This window comes from Gavia stellata, chromosome 2, assembly GCF_030936135.1.
Source record: "Gavia stellata isolate bGavSte3 chromosome 2, bGavSte3.hap2, whole genome shotgun sequence".
Lineage (NCBI taxonomy): Eukaryota > Metazoa > Chordata > Aves > Gaviiformes > Gaviidae > Gavia > Gavia stellata.
In genome coordinates this window covers 16,602,221-16,616,841 of record NC_082595.1, presented here as the reverse complement: position 1 = coordinate 16,616,841, position 14,621 = coordinate 16,602,221, and the positions used below count along the sequence as shown (strand labels likewise).

Sequence of the window (14,621 nt, the reverse complement as noted above, 5' to 3'; positions counted from 1 at the left end):
AGAGAGGACATCGGCGCGCGCGCGCTGCCCGCGCCTGCCTGCGCGCACGGCTCCGCTCCCGCGGCGCCGCCGAGCCCGTCCGTCCCGTCGGCGCTTCGCTGCCGCCTGAGCCTCTTTTATTATTTTTATTGTTATTTTATTTTTCTTTTTTCTCCCTTTTTCCCCCCCTTTTTTCCTCCTTCTCCCCCCTCCAAAGCCTTTTTTTTTTTTTTTCCCCCCCGTCTCCGCGGCGAGCGTTGGGAGGCGAAAGGCAAGAGCCCAGGAGGTCGGGAGGGAGAAGGGGGCGGGGAGACGGCGAGGGAGCGGCGGGTGTCGGTGCGGGAAGGCGGGGACGCGGCTCCCCGGGCCCGACCTCGGACCATGTACCAGGACTACCCCGGGAACTTCGACACCTCCTCCAGAGGCAGCAGCGGCTCCCCGGGACATCCCGAGACCTACTCCAGCGGCGCAGCCCAGCAGGTAGGGCCGGGCGCTGCCCCTCTCCCCCGGTCCCTCCGGGGGCTGCTGCGAGCGCTCCCGGCACGGGAGTTCACCGCCACGCCCGGGGAGCGGCTCTTCCTCGGCGGTGCGGGCGCGGGCGCCGGGCGGAGAGGCGCCGTCCGCGGGCGAGCAGACGGTGCCGGGGCGCGGGCAGCCCGCAGCCGCCCTCCCGTCGCTCCCGGCGGGGCGCCGCCGCTTTTCCTCCCTCCTTCCCCACACCCCCCCCCCCCCCGCGCCTGCCCCGCAGCGAGTGCCGCGACCATTCCGGGCGGGACGTGGAGCGGCGTTCCCCTCCGGTCGGGGCCGGGGGTGTCGTGGGAGGCAGCCGCCTGCCCCGAGCGGGGTCGTGCGGCGAGGAAGCGCCCGGCGGGCTGCCTCCGCCGCCCCGGGCCCAGGGGGAGCGGGGCCCGCGGGTGTCGGTGGGGAGACCCCGCCTCGTGCCCGGGGACCCGCCGCAGCGGCGGGCCGGGGCCAGCTCGGAAATCAAAGGGCTCCTGCGGGCAGCTCCTCTCCAAGGCCGGTAACGCAAATACACGGGCGCATCTGACTCTTCCTCCTTCCTGCTTTTGTTCTCGTCGGGAGCTTCTCTGTCCCTCCGCTCACCGCCCCTTCCCGGGCACCCGGGCGCTTCCCGGGGCTCGCTCGCAACAGTTCGGGCGTCTTCCCTGGGACTTTGGGAGGTGCCGCCTGAGCGACTTTCAAGCAGCCACCCTAAAACACGCAGGGGATGGCTTGAACTGGGCTGTAGCCCAGAAGTGCCACCAGAAGTGGTGTCCCCGCTCCTCGCCACCTCACCCCCCCGCCCCCCCCCTAATTTTGGCTCCGTGGCGGTGACACTATTTTTGCCTCTCCCACCGGTGAGACCCAAAGGTGCCGCTCTGCTCTGCCCGCTGCCCGCCTGCTCCTTCGCTTGCCGGGAGCCGCCGGCCGCTCTCGGGCTGGTGATGCCTTTTTCCCGAGCGGGAGTTTCCAGCGGAGCGGCCGGAGCGCTCCCCGCGCCCGCCGGCCCCGCTCCCCCCGCAAGCTCCCGGGGCCGGGAGGCACTTGAAGAATGGGAGATATTTCCTGTGGAAGCGGCGTGAATTCACGGAGCTAAGAGGCTGGTCGGGTGGTTTGAGGTTTTTTCCTTTTCATTTTCCTAAGAAAACATCTCGGAATGGCTTACATGCCTACATCGACTAAATCCACCACTTCTGGGGAAGGCATTACACAATCGGGCCAGTTATACAAACCTGGGTTATTTCATAACTTGTTTACATCAGCTGGCCCAGCCTCACTCTTTTTTTGCTTTTTCAGAGTTGGTCTCTCCCCCCCTCCCCCCCCCCCGCCTTCCTCACAATATTATTATTTCTTGTGTGGCTTGTGTGAGCGAACTGGCAGCGGGAGCACATCGCTGTCTTCGCATCAAGAAGTCATAGGATCATTTAAAAAAAAAAAAAAAAAGTCCAGTCTTAAACTTTGCCAACCGTACCAGCCCGTGACATTCCTCACATTAAAGAAGTTTTACCAGAAATGACTCGCCGCCGCTCCCCGCCTGCTCCAAACGCATCTCGCTGGTGCCCTCTGCGGGCTGCGGACTGAGATTTCCAGGGATTGTAGCTCGGCTCCAGCTTATTCCCTGTTTTACAGTAAATGCCAGGACAAGGTGGGGGAGTGGGAAGGGGGGCTGTGAAGCTGGAAACGCCCGGCAAGCTGCAAATCCTTCGCTCTCCCTTTCCTTCTCTGATTCTGCAGCTGCGCTGGATTCAAACACTTGCTGCAGGAGGTCGTGAAACTCCAGCACTGCTTAGTATTTGAGCTATCGAGGTCTGACCAATAACTGGGGTTTCCCCTTTTTATTTTCTGGGGCTGCACGTCTTCCCCAGGCAGCTGGCGTGCATGGCGTTTGATACGGCTGCCAGAGCCCGGTTTCTAGGGTTACTATCTGAAACCGGGGCTTTGAGCAGGACGCCGGTTTAGCGAGAACTCAGATGTCTTCTTTAAGAACCCAGGAGATTTCTCAAGGCCGTGTGTGTCGTCTCTCCCTTGATCCTTACAGATGTTGTAGATTAGGATCAAATGTAAGTGTTGCCTTTACCCTAGCAGTCGGGCTGTTCTGCTGATTCTGGTCGACAGAGATCTGCAGAGTTTTATCGCTACAGAAAATATGCAGTGTAGAAATTTTTTCTTTAGTGGGTTTTTTTTTTTTCCCCCAAAGCAAGAAAAGATGCATTGGTCACATGTTTTAGTGGAAACTGTGTCTCTGAGCCAAAACCTTGATGCTTTTTCATTATTTTTCCCATACAACGCAGCACTGGAACGTTTTTCTTTTAAGTTGTGTGTCATGCTATTTTCCTAATCACTGACTTGCCATGTGGTAAACATAGACTTTAATGGGAAGAGTTTGTGTACTTTTTCAGACCAGTCGACTTTCCCCTCAAATATCCCAGCACTGTGTCCAGTTTTCCTTCGAGGAGATGTTCAACACGGGAGAGCCATCAGGGGCCTTGTATTTAGTATAGGATACAGCCTATACACTCTGTATTGTTTAAAGGTCCTCTGGGTGGTTTTTTGGTGGTTTCGTTGTTGGCTTTGGTTTTTTCCATGGTCATTGTACCCTTTTCTAGACCGGTTTCTGGTGCTGCTCAGCGCTTGCAGTTACAGATGTAGCTCAAGATCCAGAGGGGAGCAGAGACGCAACGGAGTGCAGTATAGAAACTCCTTGTTAAGATGGAGAAGGGAGCCATGGAGCCAAAGCCTGAAATGTTCCCTTGCTGCCTGTGCACCTAAGTTGTGACCTGCTAACGTAGCCTGTCCCTGCCCGTGGCAGGACTTGCTGGAGACTCCCTCTACTACGGATCGGGGGAGGCTCCTCTCCAACCCTGTATTTTTAAGGCAGAGCAGAGACTGACCTTAGTTCTTGGCACTCTTAATAACAGCACTCTTTCTGTTTCCTGTTTAGTTGTTGGTTTTTTTAACGATACCTTCATCTGCTTGTTGCTTGGGTCAGGAGGAGAGCGGTGGCTTCGTGGCTGAGCGCGTGCTGTGTGTGTAGCCCTGCATCTGGCTATCGCCACATCTTTTCTGCAGCGCTGTGAATTCCTCGTAGATAAGGAGAAGGGAGAGCTGGCAGAGAGTTGTCTCCAGGAGCCTCTCCCGGGTCAGGAGAGGAGAGCTGCGGGTATCCTGGGAGAGGAAATGGCAGGAGGGGGTTTGGAAGGAGGAGAAATGGGGAGGTGGGTGAGGGCAGGCGGTGCTGCCAGGCTGGCAGGGGGATTGAAGCTCTCTGAGGGGAGGGAGTAATGAGGAGAGCAAAGCTAGGGCTGCAGTCTGGGGAAAGGTCTGGAACTCCAAAGTCAGGAGGCTGGTGCCCAAAGGGGCTGTGCAGGGCAGGTGGCAGGGAATTTGGGGCCTGCCACTGAAACCAGCAGTGTCCCAGGGGTCAGAGCTGACTGCCGCTGGGCAGAGCACAGGGGGCCAGCAGTGTTTTGGCATGGAAAAGCTGATCCAGTGCAGTGTCCTAGCAGGGAAAGCAAGATACGTAGGAAAAGCCTGACCGGTCTGGAAGCAACGCCTGTAAAACCCAGCAGTAGGCTGGGCACCCTGTACCTGAAGACTCAGCCTGTCACAGCAGCGTGTCTCTTAATTAGTTATCTGGGAAAAATACTGCCTTTGGAAAATACAGGTTTGGGGGAATTTTTTAAGACATTTTGAGGGATTAGGAAGGAAGCTGGTGATAAAGATGGAACATGCACAGACAGGGACTGCGGTCCGACTGGTCTCTTCCCTGGGTCTGCAAGCAAGTGCCATGGAGCTGCCGAGGGATGTGGCTGAACTGAACAGCTCCCCTTTGCTGTCCAGGAGACCTCCACTAGCGCTAGGGAAGGGTCCTAGGTTGAATACAAGAATGACTGCAAGTGGAGTAGTCACTTTATCAATAACTCGGAGCCAGATCTTTGTGTCAGAAACTTGTATCTTATGTGGCTGATTTGATGGTGAGTCTGACTCTCCCGACCTCTGATGGGAATTTTTAGCAGGTCGTTGGGTGTTGGTGGCACAGATGCAAAGGTCATTTCCTCTGGAATGCAAACAGTGTCTTTGCATAGCAAAGCACCAAAAGAATCTCCAAACCTTTTGCAGCCATAGCTTTCTAGTGTCCCTGTAAAGAAGACAGGACTCTTCTCTGCTTTTTGGGTACAGGAAAGATGGTGATGCAGATGGGTAAGGTTCATAGTAGAAGCCACTTGTGGAGCTGGAAGCAGAACTTATGTCCCCTGAGCACCTGCGGTTTAACTAGTCTCGACCTTCCTCCCTCTGTGAGGTTAAGATCCCTTTGTTATGTTGTTACAGTCATGGGGGCACCAAGGCATCCTCTGCTGTGCCATGTGGTCACAGCCTACACTGGGCAGAGCAAAGGAGGGGATTTGCTTCTGTAAATTCCTCTCCAGCGTTGATAGTTTGCAGCTCTGGCCCTCTGTAGTTAATCGGGAGAGGTCACAAAGATGGCAGGCACTCTGAAATGTGGTGTAAGCTGAGGCGGTGTTGGACTCAAGCTCCATATGAATCTCTGAGGTTCTAGCGGGGCTTTTGCCAAGGTCTTGGTGCTGGTGTCATCCTGGCCGTGTAATTCCCCCACCCGCTTAACTAGATTCACGTCTTCCTTCTCTCATCCTTTCTTGTTAGATTTTGAGCTGTCCAAAGCTGTAAATTGGCATTTGTCGGTATTCAGACTGGATCTTCTTGTCTCCAGGCGTTGGCAGCTGGACTTCTTATGGCTAATACTGGCCTGAAATGCTGTAGCTATCAGAATGTGAAATACTATTTGCAGTAGCCTCCGTTTAACAAAGCACTTAAGGTGCTTGACTAGGCACACCCTGAAAAGGAAATCTGTGTTGAAGTGCTGTCCCTTATCTGGGACGCTTACCTGAGCTGAGGTCAGGCTGATGCAAGGGTTCTCGTTTCTCTGGGAAGCTACTTTGTTGACCCAAGAATGTGCATTTTTCACGGGATCATTTTGTGGCTTACAAATCAGTGGCAGTGATGGCTGCTGGTCCTACAAGCCCTGTCCCTTGCCCAGTGATTGCTGGAGCAAAGCTTGTTTGTCTTTAAAACCGAGTCTGACCATTGAAAGCCTCCTGAAGGAGCTCAGCATAGACAAAAGCATTCTTTCTCCTCTGCTTCCCCCTCCGGGGACAAGCGATTGCTTTCCTTCCAGTTTAGTGCCAGCATATTATCCAGATGGATTTACCTCTGTCTGAAACAAGGTGTACATGTATTTTGGAGGAGATCATTACCTGCTGCCTTGGTTTTACTGCTGCCTTGTTTTGTCTAGACAGTGCAGAGAGCTGCAGGGAACTTGTCCGATCTGAATCCTAAGACCTATTTTATAGGCTGCTATTAAAATACATATCCTCGCACGTAACCATCCCAGGGCTGGGTTGCTCGGCCTGTGTGTGTGGTGAGAGCAGAACCACTGAACGAGAAGCAAGCTGCTGTTCTTGCCATACCAAACCCTATGTGGACCGAGCCCGAATTTCAGGGGAATCCTTTGGTAGAAGAAGGCTTTGCTCCGCTTGGTAACGGCAATTCAGAACTGGAGTTTCTCTTCCTTTTCTTCGGACTGGCAGAGAAGTGTTTTTCTAGAAACTCCTTAATTCCCCTTTCGCTCCGCGCCAGAAGGAGCGGTGGGCACAGGCGGGAGGCAGAGGTGGGGATGCTGTCTGGGAAGGGAGGGTGCCGTAGGGGATGCTGAGGAGGTGTGGGGAGAGTGAGGAAGGGGGCTGGGAGGTGGCAGGGCTGCTCCAGAGGGGAAGTGCCTGAGCCCAGTGCCTTCCTCGGGGGGGGGGGTGGGGGGGTGGGGGGGGTTGCATCATGTGGGGGCAGCCTGGGATGCTGCAGAGGCACCGGCAGCTGATGCCTTTGCTTCAGGTGCTGCTTTGGTCCTCAGTGGTGCTGCTCCTGAGGGCCTAGCTGGTTTATGAGTAACCACTTATGTTCTGCTTTCATTGATGGTTTCTTCTCTTCTCTCTCTCCCTTTTCTCCTCTGCCTTTCCTCCTAGAAATTTCGAGTAGATATGCCAGGATCAGGCAGTGCTTTTATCCCTACGATCAACGCCATCACAACTAGCCAAGACCTGCAGTGGATGGTCCAGCCCACCGTCATCACCTCCATGTCAAGCCCGTACTCTCGCTCACACCCTTACAGCCATCCACTGCCGCCGCTGTCTTCAGTGGCCGGACACACGGCCCTTCAGCGACCTGGTGTGATCAAAACCATCGGGACCACAGTGGGCCGGAGACGAAGAGACGAGCAGGTAACCATGGCAGGGAGAGTGGCTGGGGGTGCCTCAGAAACAGGCGTACAGAGATTCTCCCCCCTGCCCTCTCGTGGGATCTCCTGACCCCACGGGCGAGCACTGAGGTCTGTCCCCTGTGCTGTACAGGTGCTGGGGTTTCTCAGGTGACGTATGGTGTAAGCCGGAGCGTGATTTTATTGCTGCTTCCTCATCGTACAGCGAGACTTACCCAATCTCCATCAAACGCTTCACACCACTGGGCCGCATTGCGGCTCGGTTTCAAAAGCAGGTGAAACTCTGAAGTCGAGCCTTGGGTTTCAGTTTGACTGTCTCTACTGCTCCAGGCAGAAGGAAACCTCTGAGCAAGCAGAGGAGCTTTTACGCAGGTCCTTTACAAAACTGACACCCAAATTACATCAGCTGGTGTTTTATCTGCTCTGTGGCAGCTAGCCCTGCTCCAGTCTCACTTCTGGGTGATACAACCAGTATCAAGCAGCATCACGCAGGGAGGAACAGCTTCCCTAGAGCATCTCGACTCTAGTAGCAAGAGCCTCCTGGATGTCTGGTGTCTAAATCCACCTTCCCACTACAAACATGCAATCACTTGATCGCTTTACAGCAGTGAGGTGGGGATCCCACAAGCAGAAATTTTTCTGCTCCCGACCCAGTGGCATTTTCATAGCCAGGATGGGGTGGCTTGTACCACTGCTGCCCTGTGCTCAGCCTCCTGATGGGATTACCAAGCCAGGACCCTGGATCCTGTGCTGGGGCATTCCTGTGCTGGGGCATGGCAGTAGACTTAGATGCAGGTGTCTCATCTTCCAGGAATCATTTCCACTCTGTGAATCTCTTCAGTAAGAAACAGCCTTCTCCAGGGCTATCCACAGTGCTAGGCTGATTTCTTTAAAAAAAATTTTAAAAAACTATAAAAAAAATCTGAATAATCTAGATCTCCCTGAATTGTTCCCAAGCAGCAGTTGTGTGGGTCGCTGCAGAGCAGTGTAATGAGACGCGCTGCACACATTCAGTACATGAGCACATGCTATTGCATGAGGTCTGTTTCTAATAAGACTCACCAGCCCTACTTTTACTTCCACGTCATCTGTTTTGATTCACAGTCTGATTATTTTATATGGAGTTGCTGTCTGGTTTAGTGCTAAGAGGCGGGGAAGGGGTTAAAATCACTTGTCCAGAGTGAGCTGCACCTCTGTGCAGGGAGCTGGTATGGGTGCACTGAGGACCCGTATTTGGGAGGAAGGATGGGGCAGCTGTGGTGGTTCAGGTATGTGCCAGTCCTTTCCACCAGACAGAGCTACCTCCCGGTTCCCTGAGTGCAGGGCTGGTGTCCAAAGCCAGGGAAGCTCTCACGAGAACTGGGGGAATAATTAGCAACAACTAATTTGTTTGACAAATGCTGCCTCTGTGTTCACAAATTGGCCGTGAAGAGATCACCATATTCTCCGCTTTATTTGTTGTTCGGAGTTATTTGCTGAAGGATGCCTGCCAAGCAATTCCTGGCCTGTGGCTTGTTTGCAAGCCATTCATTGTGGGTCATTCAAAGCCAAGTCCTTTTGATTAGACACGTGCTAAGGCAGTACCCAGGCGCTTTACCGTGGCTCTTTGGCTCAGGTTTCCGCTGTTGGTTCTTTGAACACCGCATTGGAGTGCCTTTTTGGAAAACATTGTGTAATGCTTTATGAAAAGAGCCTGTTTTGATGAACGCTTCTGCCAGTGAATGCACGTATTGGGCTTGGACAAGCTACAGATAACGCGTACAGCAGGGGCACAAAGAGTGCCAAATCCAACTGCTTTCAAATAAATCCAGCAACTTCTGACAGAATATTCTTTTTTAGACCTGGTATAATGTTGAGCACATCTAGATTAGGGGCCTCAGCCCCGTCTATGAGACTTTTGCAAAGCATAGCCTCTGAGAGATAATTTAAAAGTGACTGAAGGCCCTGGGCGGAGAAATTTCAGTCCCAACATATTTCAATGAGGTCTCTGCTTCTGAAGTGTGAAAGGGCTCTTGAAAACTGTACGCAGAGGCCCCAAGTCAGTACAGAATCTGTGTGCATGCTTAAAGCTTTGCCATACTGTGGATACTTGTGTGTAAAAACATTTTTAACCTGCACCCATATGGGCTGGGAACTGATCAGGCAGAGCTGTACTGGGGAGAGTGGTGCCCATGGCGGCTTCTTACTGGGGGGTGGAATATGCCAAAGCCCCGCCAACTGCTGCCCAGCAGGGTGGAGATACTCCCCACCCTGAGATGGAGTGCTGTGATCTGCTGATGGAAAAGCTTTCAGGCCCAAAACCTGTGTCCTGAAGTCCTAGAAGTGCTTGTGTTGCTCAGTGTGCATCTAGGGGCTCGCACTGCGTGCAGGTGAAATTGCAGGCATGGACCGGATCCCAAAAAAAAGCAGAACCGAGCGAGGGGAATGCCCAGAGGCTGAAGTAAACTCCCCGAAACTGTGAAGATCGAAATTAAGGAAATAAAGCAAACCAAAACAAACCAGAACGAGGTTAGAGTAAAATTAACACTTAAAAGAAAAGATTGTAAAAGGGTGAATGTCTTGTTTGCGATTTTGACAGCCCCTGAAGATATTAAAACTGAAAGCTTGTATGAAAAGGTTTTTCTTTCCATTTTCTGCTGGCACTACGTGAGATCTGACATGTGCTTTGCAGGGTGCTCGTTTCACTTTTGTTTGCAGTCACTGGGCCGAAGCCCCCGCAGCACACGCCAGCCTGGTGAGGCTGAAGTGCAGGGCATGAGGTCGGCCTGCAGCAGAGGAGGCTGCACGGCCAAGCGTGTGCCATGAATCCCTACGGCCATCTGTTTGCACTAGCTCCTGCACACCACTTGCCGCAGCTGTGAGTCAGGCTGTGCCGGCCCTCTTCACGCACCGCTGTACCGGCTCCCCAGCCCTGGCAGTGGTGCAAGCCTATCTGCCGCTGCTGGGATTTATAAAACCTTGTCTCAAACCCCAAAAGCTAGGCCTGACTCGACCAGATCTTGTGGGCTCCTGCTCACTTCCTCTGGTTTAGCAAGAGTGTCGCTCGATGGGTTTCTATGGAATTGCCCCTGATTTACATCAGTGAGGATGTCAGCTGGCCTCAGGAAGCCCTTGATATCACTGGAGCCTTGCCTGCTGATGCAAGAAGCACAGTGTGTTATCTTGCTGAGCGCTCGAAAATGTGAGGTCAGATTTTTGGGTGGTATAAATCATTGTTGCTTCACGGACTTCATGGGAGCTCTGCTGATTTCCCTGTCTCCCCCTCCGCCCCATCCCCGACCTTCAAGCTAACAACTATTTTTGTGTGGGAAGCAGCAGATATTTTCTTTCAAGAAAGAGGCACTTACAACATCATGCCCTGGTTTTGCTTAATGTACCACCCAAGTTGTGAAACAATCGGAGCATCTTTTATCTGTTTGGCCTTGGTGCAGATTCACTGTCCTCTTACACAATCTTCCCCCTGCTCCATCTTCTCCTTACCCTTCTGCTAAGACCCGGTGCAGGCAGAGATACTGTCTGCTTTCATCTTCTGCTGACATCAGTGAAGAGGGGGAGTGCTCAGCATCCTGCTGGATCAGGCCTTTTTTTTCTTTGCGTTGCGGTTAAATCCTCACAAACTTCAAGGAATGCCTTGCTCAGATCTGATTGTGGGTTTTCTTGGCACTTGCCCACAGCTGTCGCCCGAGGAAGAAGAGAAGCGACGGATCCGGAGAGAGAGGAACAAGCTGGCAGCTGCTAAGTGTCGTAACAGGCGTCGAGAGCTAACAGAGAAACTCCAGGCGGTACGTGCTCTGCATACGTTTCTCCTTCCTTGTCACCTGCCCTTTGGATCAGCTCGAAGGGCATTGCTGTCCCTCCGCTAGTGTGTTCGAGGAAGATGCTACAAAACACATGCTGCCTTCCCCTTCCAAGGCTGCCTGGTGGTGTTGCTCCTACATCAACGGTGGTGAGGGCTCAGGCCTGGAGCTCAGGAGCCTAAATTCCCTTGCTGACTGCCCAAAATGTCCTAGGAGCTCTCCTCCCTTCTAGCCTCCCAACTAGCACCAGTCTCCCTACTGCTGGTCTCCCTCTGTAAGTGGAAATAAAGATGCTATGTGCCTCAAAGGCAGGCTTTAAGGACAAAAGCACTAAGGCAGTAGGATCATCTGACAGCAGTAGAAAATGAGGCAGATGTTACGTGTGCTTGTCAAAGCTACGTCCTTCAGGCTAACCTTTCTTTGGTGGGGGTAACTGATTTCCTGCACAAAGAAAGCATCACAGAGACGTGTTGTCTGGTGCCACAGGGGAAATAACTAGAGAAGCTAGGGATGAGTGCAAGAACTATTTGGGGTGTGTAAGGGACTGGCTGAAGAGGAGACAAGGATGGTTTGCATTGAAAGAGGTTGGAGAGAAGGCTCCAGCACTTCTGCTCAAGAACCAGCGTGGGGCTGGTTGTATTCCATGATCATCTTATAATAAGCACAGCAGCAGCAGTGAAAGCACACCAGTGAAACGTGCTGCCGACTCAAATTTGGGAGGTATTGTCAGTGTAGGGGAGGCAGAACATCCTATAGGAAGAATTTAAGGATTGTCATGACTAAAGTAATAGAACTGAAAGGAGTGCAAAGTGGGAGGTCATATCCTTGAAGGACTGAGGGTGAATACTTCTGTGAAATGGTGAGCTCTTCACATAGGAAGGTACTAATTGCTCCCAGATTGACTATAAGCCGTCAGTGTGATGTGACCATGGGAAAGGTAAATGTAGTAATCTGAGGATGCATCAAGGGATGATCCAGTGGAGATGAAAGTGTTAGTCCTTTGTGTAAGAGTCAGGCAAGTATCAGACCTCATCTGGAATATGCACTTACAGAAGGAAAGTGGAAACCGTTTAGAGATTGCTGTACGCTACCTCTGGCTAAGAAGTGAATAGAACATGACTTACCTGACACAAAAAATGATGGGAGGAGATCTGAGTCCTCTCTGCTAAGGTGTCTGTCAGGCAGATGGCAAGGGAGAAGAGTTAAGTCACAGACTAAGACAGAGAAGTGGTAGAAGCTGGCCACGAGAAAATTACGTTGAGCTCATGAGAAGACCGTTTATAATCCTTAGATCAGTGAAGTTTGGGAATAGCCTACTGGTAGACACATGAAACACAAGGCGCTCAACTGGCAATGACGTAGTGCCTGCTTGGCTCATGAAGAGTCTGGGGTGTATATGCCCATGCCAGATGGGGACTGGACTTGATGGCCATGTTCCAGGTGAGGAGCAGTGCCAGGGCCTCTGATACTTACTTATTCTCCTTTTGTCTGCAGGAAACTGAAGTGCTGGAGGAGGAGAAGTCAGTGCTGCAAAAGGAGATCGCTGAGCTCCAGAAAGAGAAGGAGAAGCTGGAGTTTATGCTGGTGGCTCACAGCCCTGTGTGCAAAATCAGCCCTGAGGAACGTCGGAGCCCACCATCCAGCAGCCTCCAGAGCGTTCGGACTGGAGCGAGCGGAGCGGTGGTGGTGAAGCAGGAGCCCGTGGAAGAAGAGATCCCGTCTTCCTCTTTGGTCCTTGACAAAGCCCAGAGGTCTGTCATTAAGCCCATCAGCATTGCTGGAGGTTTTTATGGGGAGGAGGCACTCAACACTCCCATCGTGGTGACCTCAACACCAGCCATCACTCCTGGCTCCTCCAACTTAGTGTTCACCTACCCTAACGTGTTGGATCAGGAGTCTCCTCTCTCCCCGTCCGAGTCCTGCTCCAAAGCTCACCGGAGGAGCAGCAGCAGCGGTGACCAGTCCTCAGATTCCTTGAACTCTCCCACCTTGCTGGCGTTGTAATCCCCCTGCAGCCCCCCATTTTGCCAGTGTGTTACATCCCCCCCAGCACCATGGGGGGAGCCCCCTTCCATGGGATTAGAGACAGGCACAGGATTGTTCAAGCACAAGGGCAGCAAGAAAAAGGATGGGGAAGTGCTGCAGCTCCAGGCAGGAGAGTGAGGACCAACGCCAGCTCCCTGGAGGCAGGAAACGGCAAGGGTGGGACTGACACGCCAGGACTGTTTGGAGAGGGTGATGTCCCCTCTGTAGGGACTGCCTATGGAAACCTCTTCATGGCCATAGCGGACTTGGGGAGCACTCCTGGCCAGGACTGCAGGCGAGCTGCAGACAGTTGCTAGTCGTCCCTTTCCTTTGTGAATTGATCTGATCGGTTGTGCTCTGTGCTTAGATCATTCTGGTTAGTTGATCTTACAACTTCTCTCTTTCCTGCTCTCTTTCTCTGCGCTTATCATTTCCAGTGTTGTCGATCCCATGACATTTCATCCAGTTGCTCTGAACTCTAAAGGCTTGTTAGGATCTTTCCTCTTGGGACAGGCTGCGGCAAACACATAGGGTTGCCCAGGTGGGAGGGGGGTGTCTGGGAGGTCTGGGGGAAGGGGGACCAAGAGGAGCCTGAGGGCTCAGCAGCAAGGGCAGAGGTCATAACTCTGGCCTGGGGCACAGAGACAGAAGGAGGCTCATGCGGAAGCCTTTCTTTTTTAAAATGTAGATATATTTATCCCCTCGGGCTCCTCAGCAAACAAGTTAGCATCTCAGGGCCAAAGTAGCATCAGAAAAGCTGCTGGGCTGGCACTTATCAGTGTCTTTGGCAGGGTTTTACCCCAGTCTGGTGGATATCAAATCTGCTGCTTGTTGTTTACTTTTCCTGGGCTGCCCGCTGTCTAGGGAGTATTGCATCTTCCTCCCCATCAGGGCTCCTGACTCAGAGGCTGATCTCTTCCTCTTAGTAAATCCTCCCCTTGGCCATGTTTGCAGAACATGCTACCAAAAAAGAGGTGGCACCACATGCCTATACATCTAGGATGGAGACTGGCAGCAGGTAAGAGGGTGAAACTTGCTGGCTTTTTAATTGTTGGGAAACAAAGCAGCATGCATCCACCAGCTGATACTAGCAGGTGTTGCTTGCTCAGAGATTCCCAGTTTCTGAGGTTGGGGGGAAGGCAGTGGTCCAGCCTCCAGCACAGCACAGACCACAGGGTGCTCCTCACCAGGCAGGAATGGCATGGTTGAAGTGATGACCTGTTTGAACTAGAACAGAGTTTCTGATAACCTCTGGCTATGAATGACAAATTGACAGCGGAGGAAAATCAATTACCATTATTTGCACCTCCATCTTTGGCCTCTGTTGTTTTTGCATTGTAATTAATCTGGGTTTGTTGGGGTTGATTGGCCTGAAGATGAAAAACAAATCAGAGGGCTCTTCCCCTAGCCCTGGGTCCTTGTCTTCTCCAACCTGTGAGCTTGGCTGCTACTACTAAGTGCTCACAGAGGGCACAAGCTCTCCAGCGCTGATGTTCACTACTGAAAACAGTAATGTGTGTAACCTATTCCCGCTTGGAGCCAAGCTCAATTCCTGTTGATGTCAAGGCACTGACAAACCATGACCATGTGCACACTAGGATTGCCCCCCTTGCTAGCTAAGCCGCTTAGGGGATAGTTCTTTGGTCCTGCCTGTTGAAGCTGTGGTGGCAGCTATTTATTTTGGTGTGAGATTTTCTTGTTCTTTTTTTTTTTTTTTTAAATCAACTGAAACCAGGGTATTTCTTGGTCAGGCTGGACCTGGAGAAATGCAATATGCGATTATAGGGCCAGTCCTGTGAGATGCTAAACTGCTGCAGTCCCTACCAACTCCCCTGGGAATTAATAGGGTTCAATTTTGTGGAACCGGACCTTTACGCAGCAGGGCTGGCTTCCCTCAAACCCTGGCCACTGCCCATTCCTTGAATCATTTCAAAGGGACACTACTTTGGCTCTAAAGGTAGGCTTTGCTTTTTTATTATTACTATTATTTTTAAACCCAGGTATTTACCAAACCTGTCAGAAATAGAAAT

The 14,621-nt window shown here is 52.3% G+C and overlaps 1 protein-coding gene across 1 annotated transcript; it reads left to right on the top strand.

Annotated features, from left to right (window-relative positions):
• Positions 1–357: 357 nt before the first annotated feature.
• FOSL2 (FOS like 2, AP-1 transcription factor subunit) lies at positions 358–12,826 on the top strand. Its single transcript, XM_059835587.1, has 4 exons — positions 358–459; positions 6,519–6,773; positions 10,444–10,551; positions 12,061–12,826. The coding sequence occupies exons 1-4, from the start codon at positions 361–363 to the stop codon at positions 12,568–12,570; spliced, it is 972 nt and encodes a 323-aa protein (XP_059691570.1). The 5' UTR covers positions 358–360; the 3' UTR covers positions 12,571–12,826.
• The last annotated feature ends 1,795 nt before the right edge of the window (positions 12,827–14,621 follow it).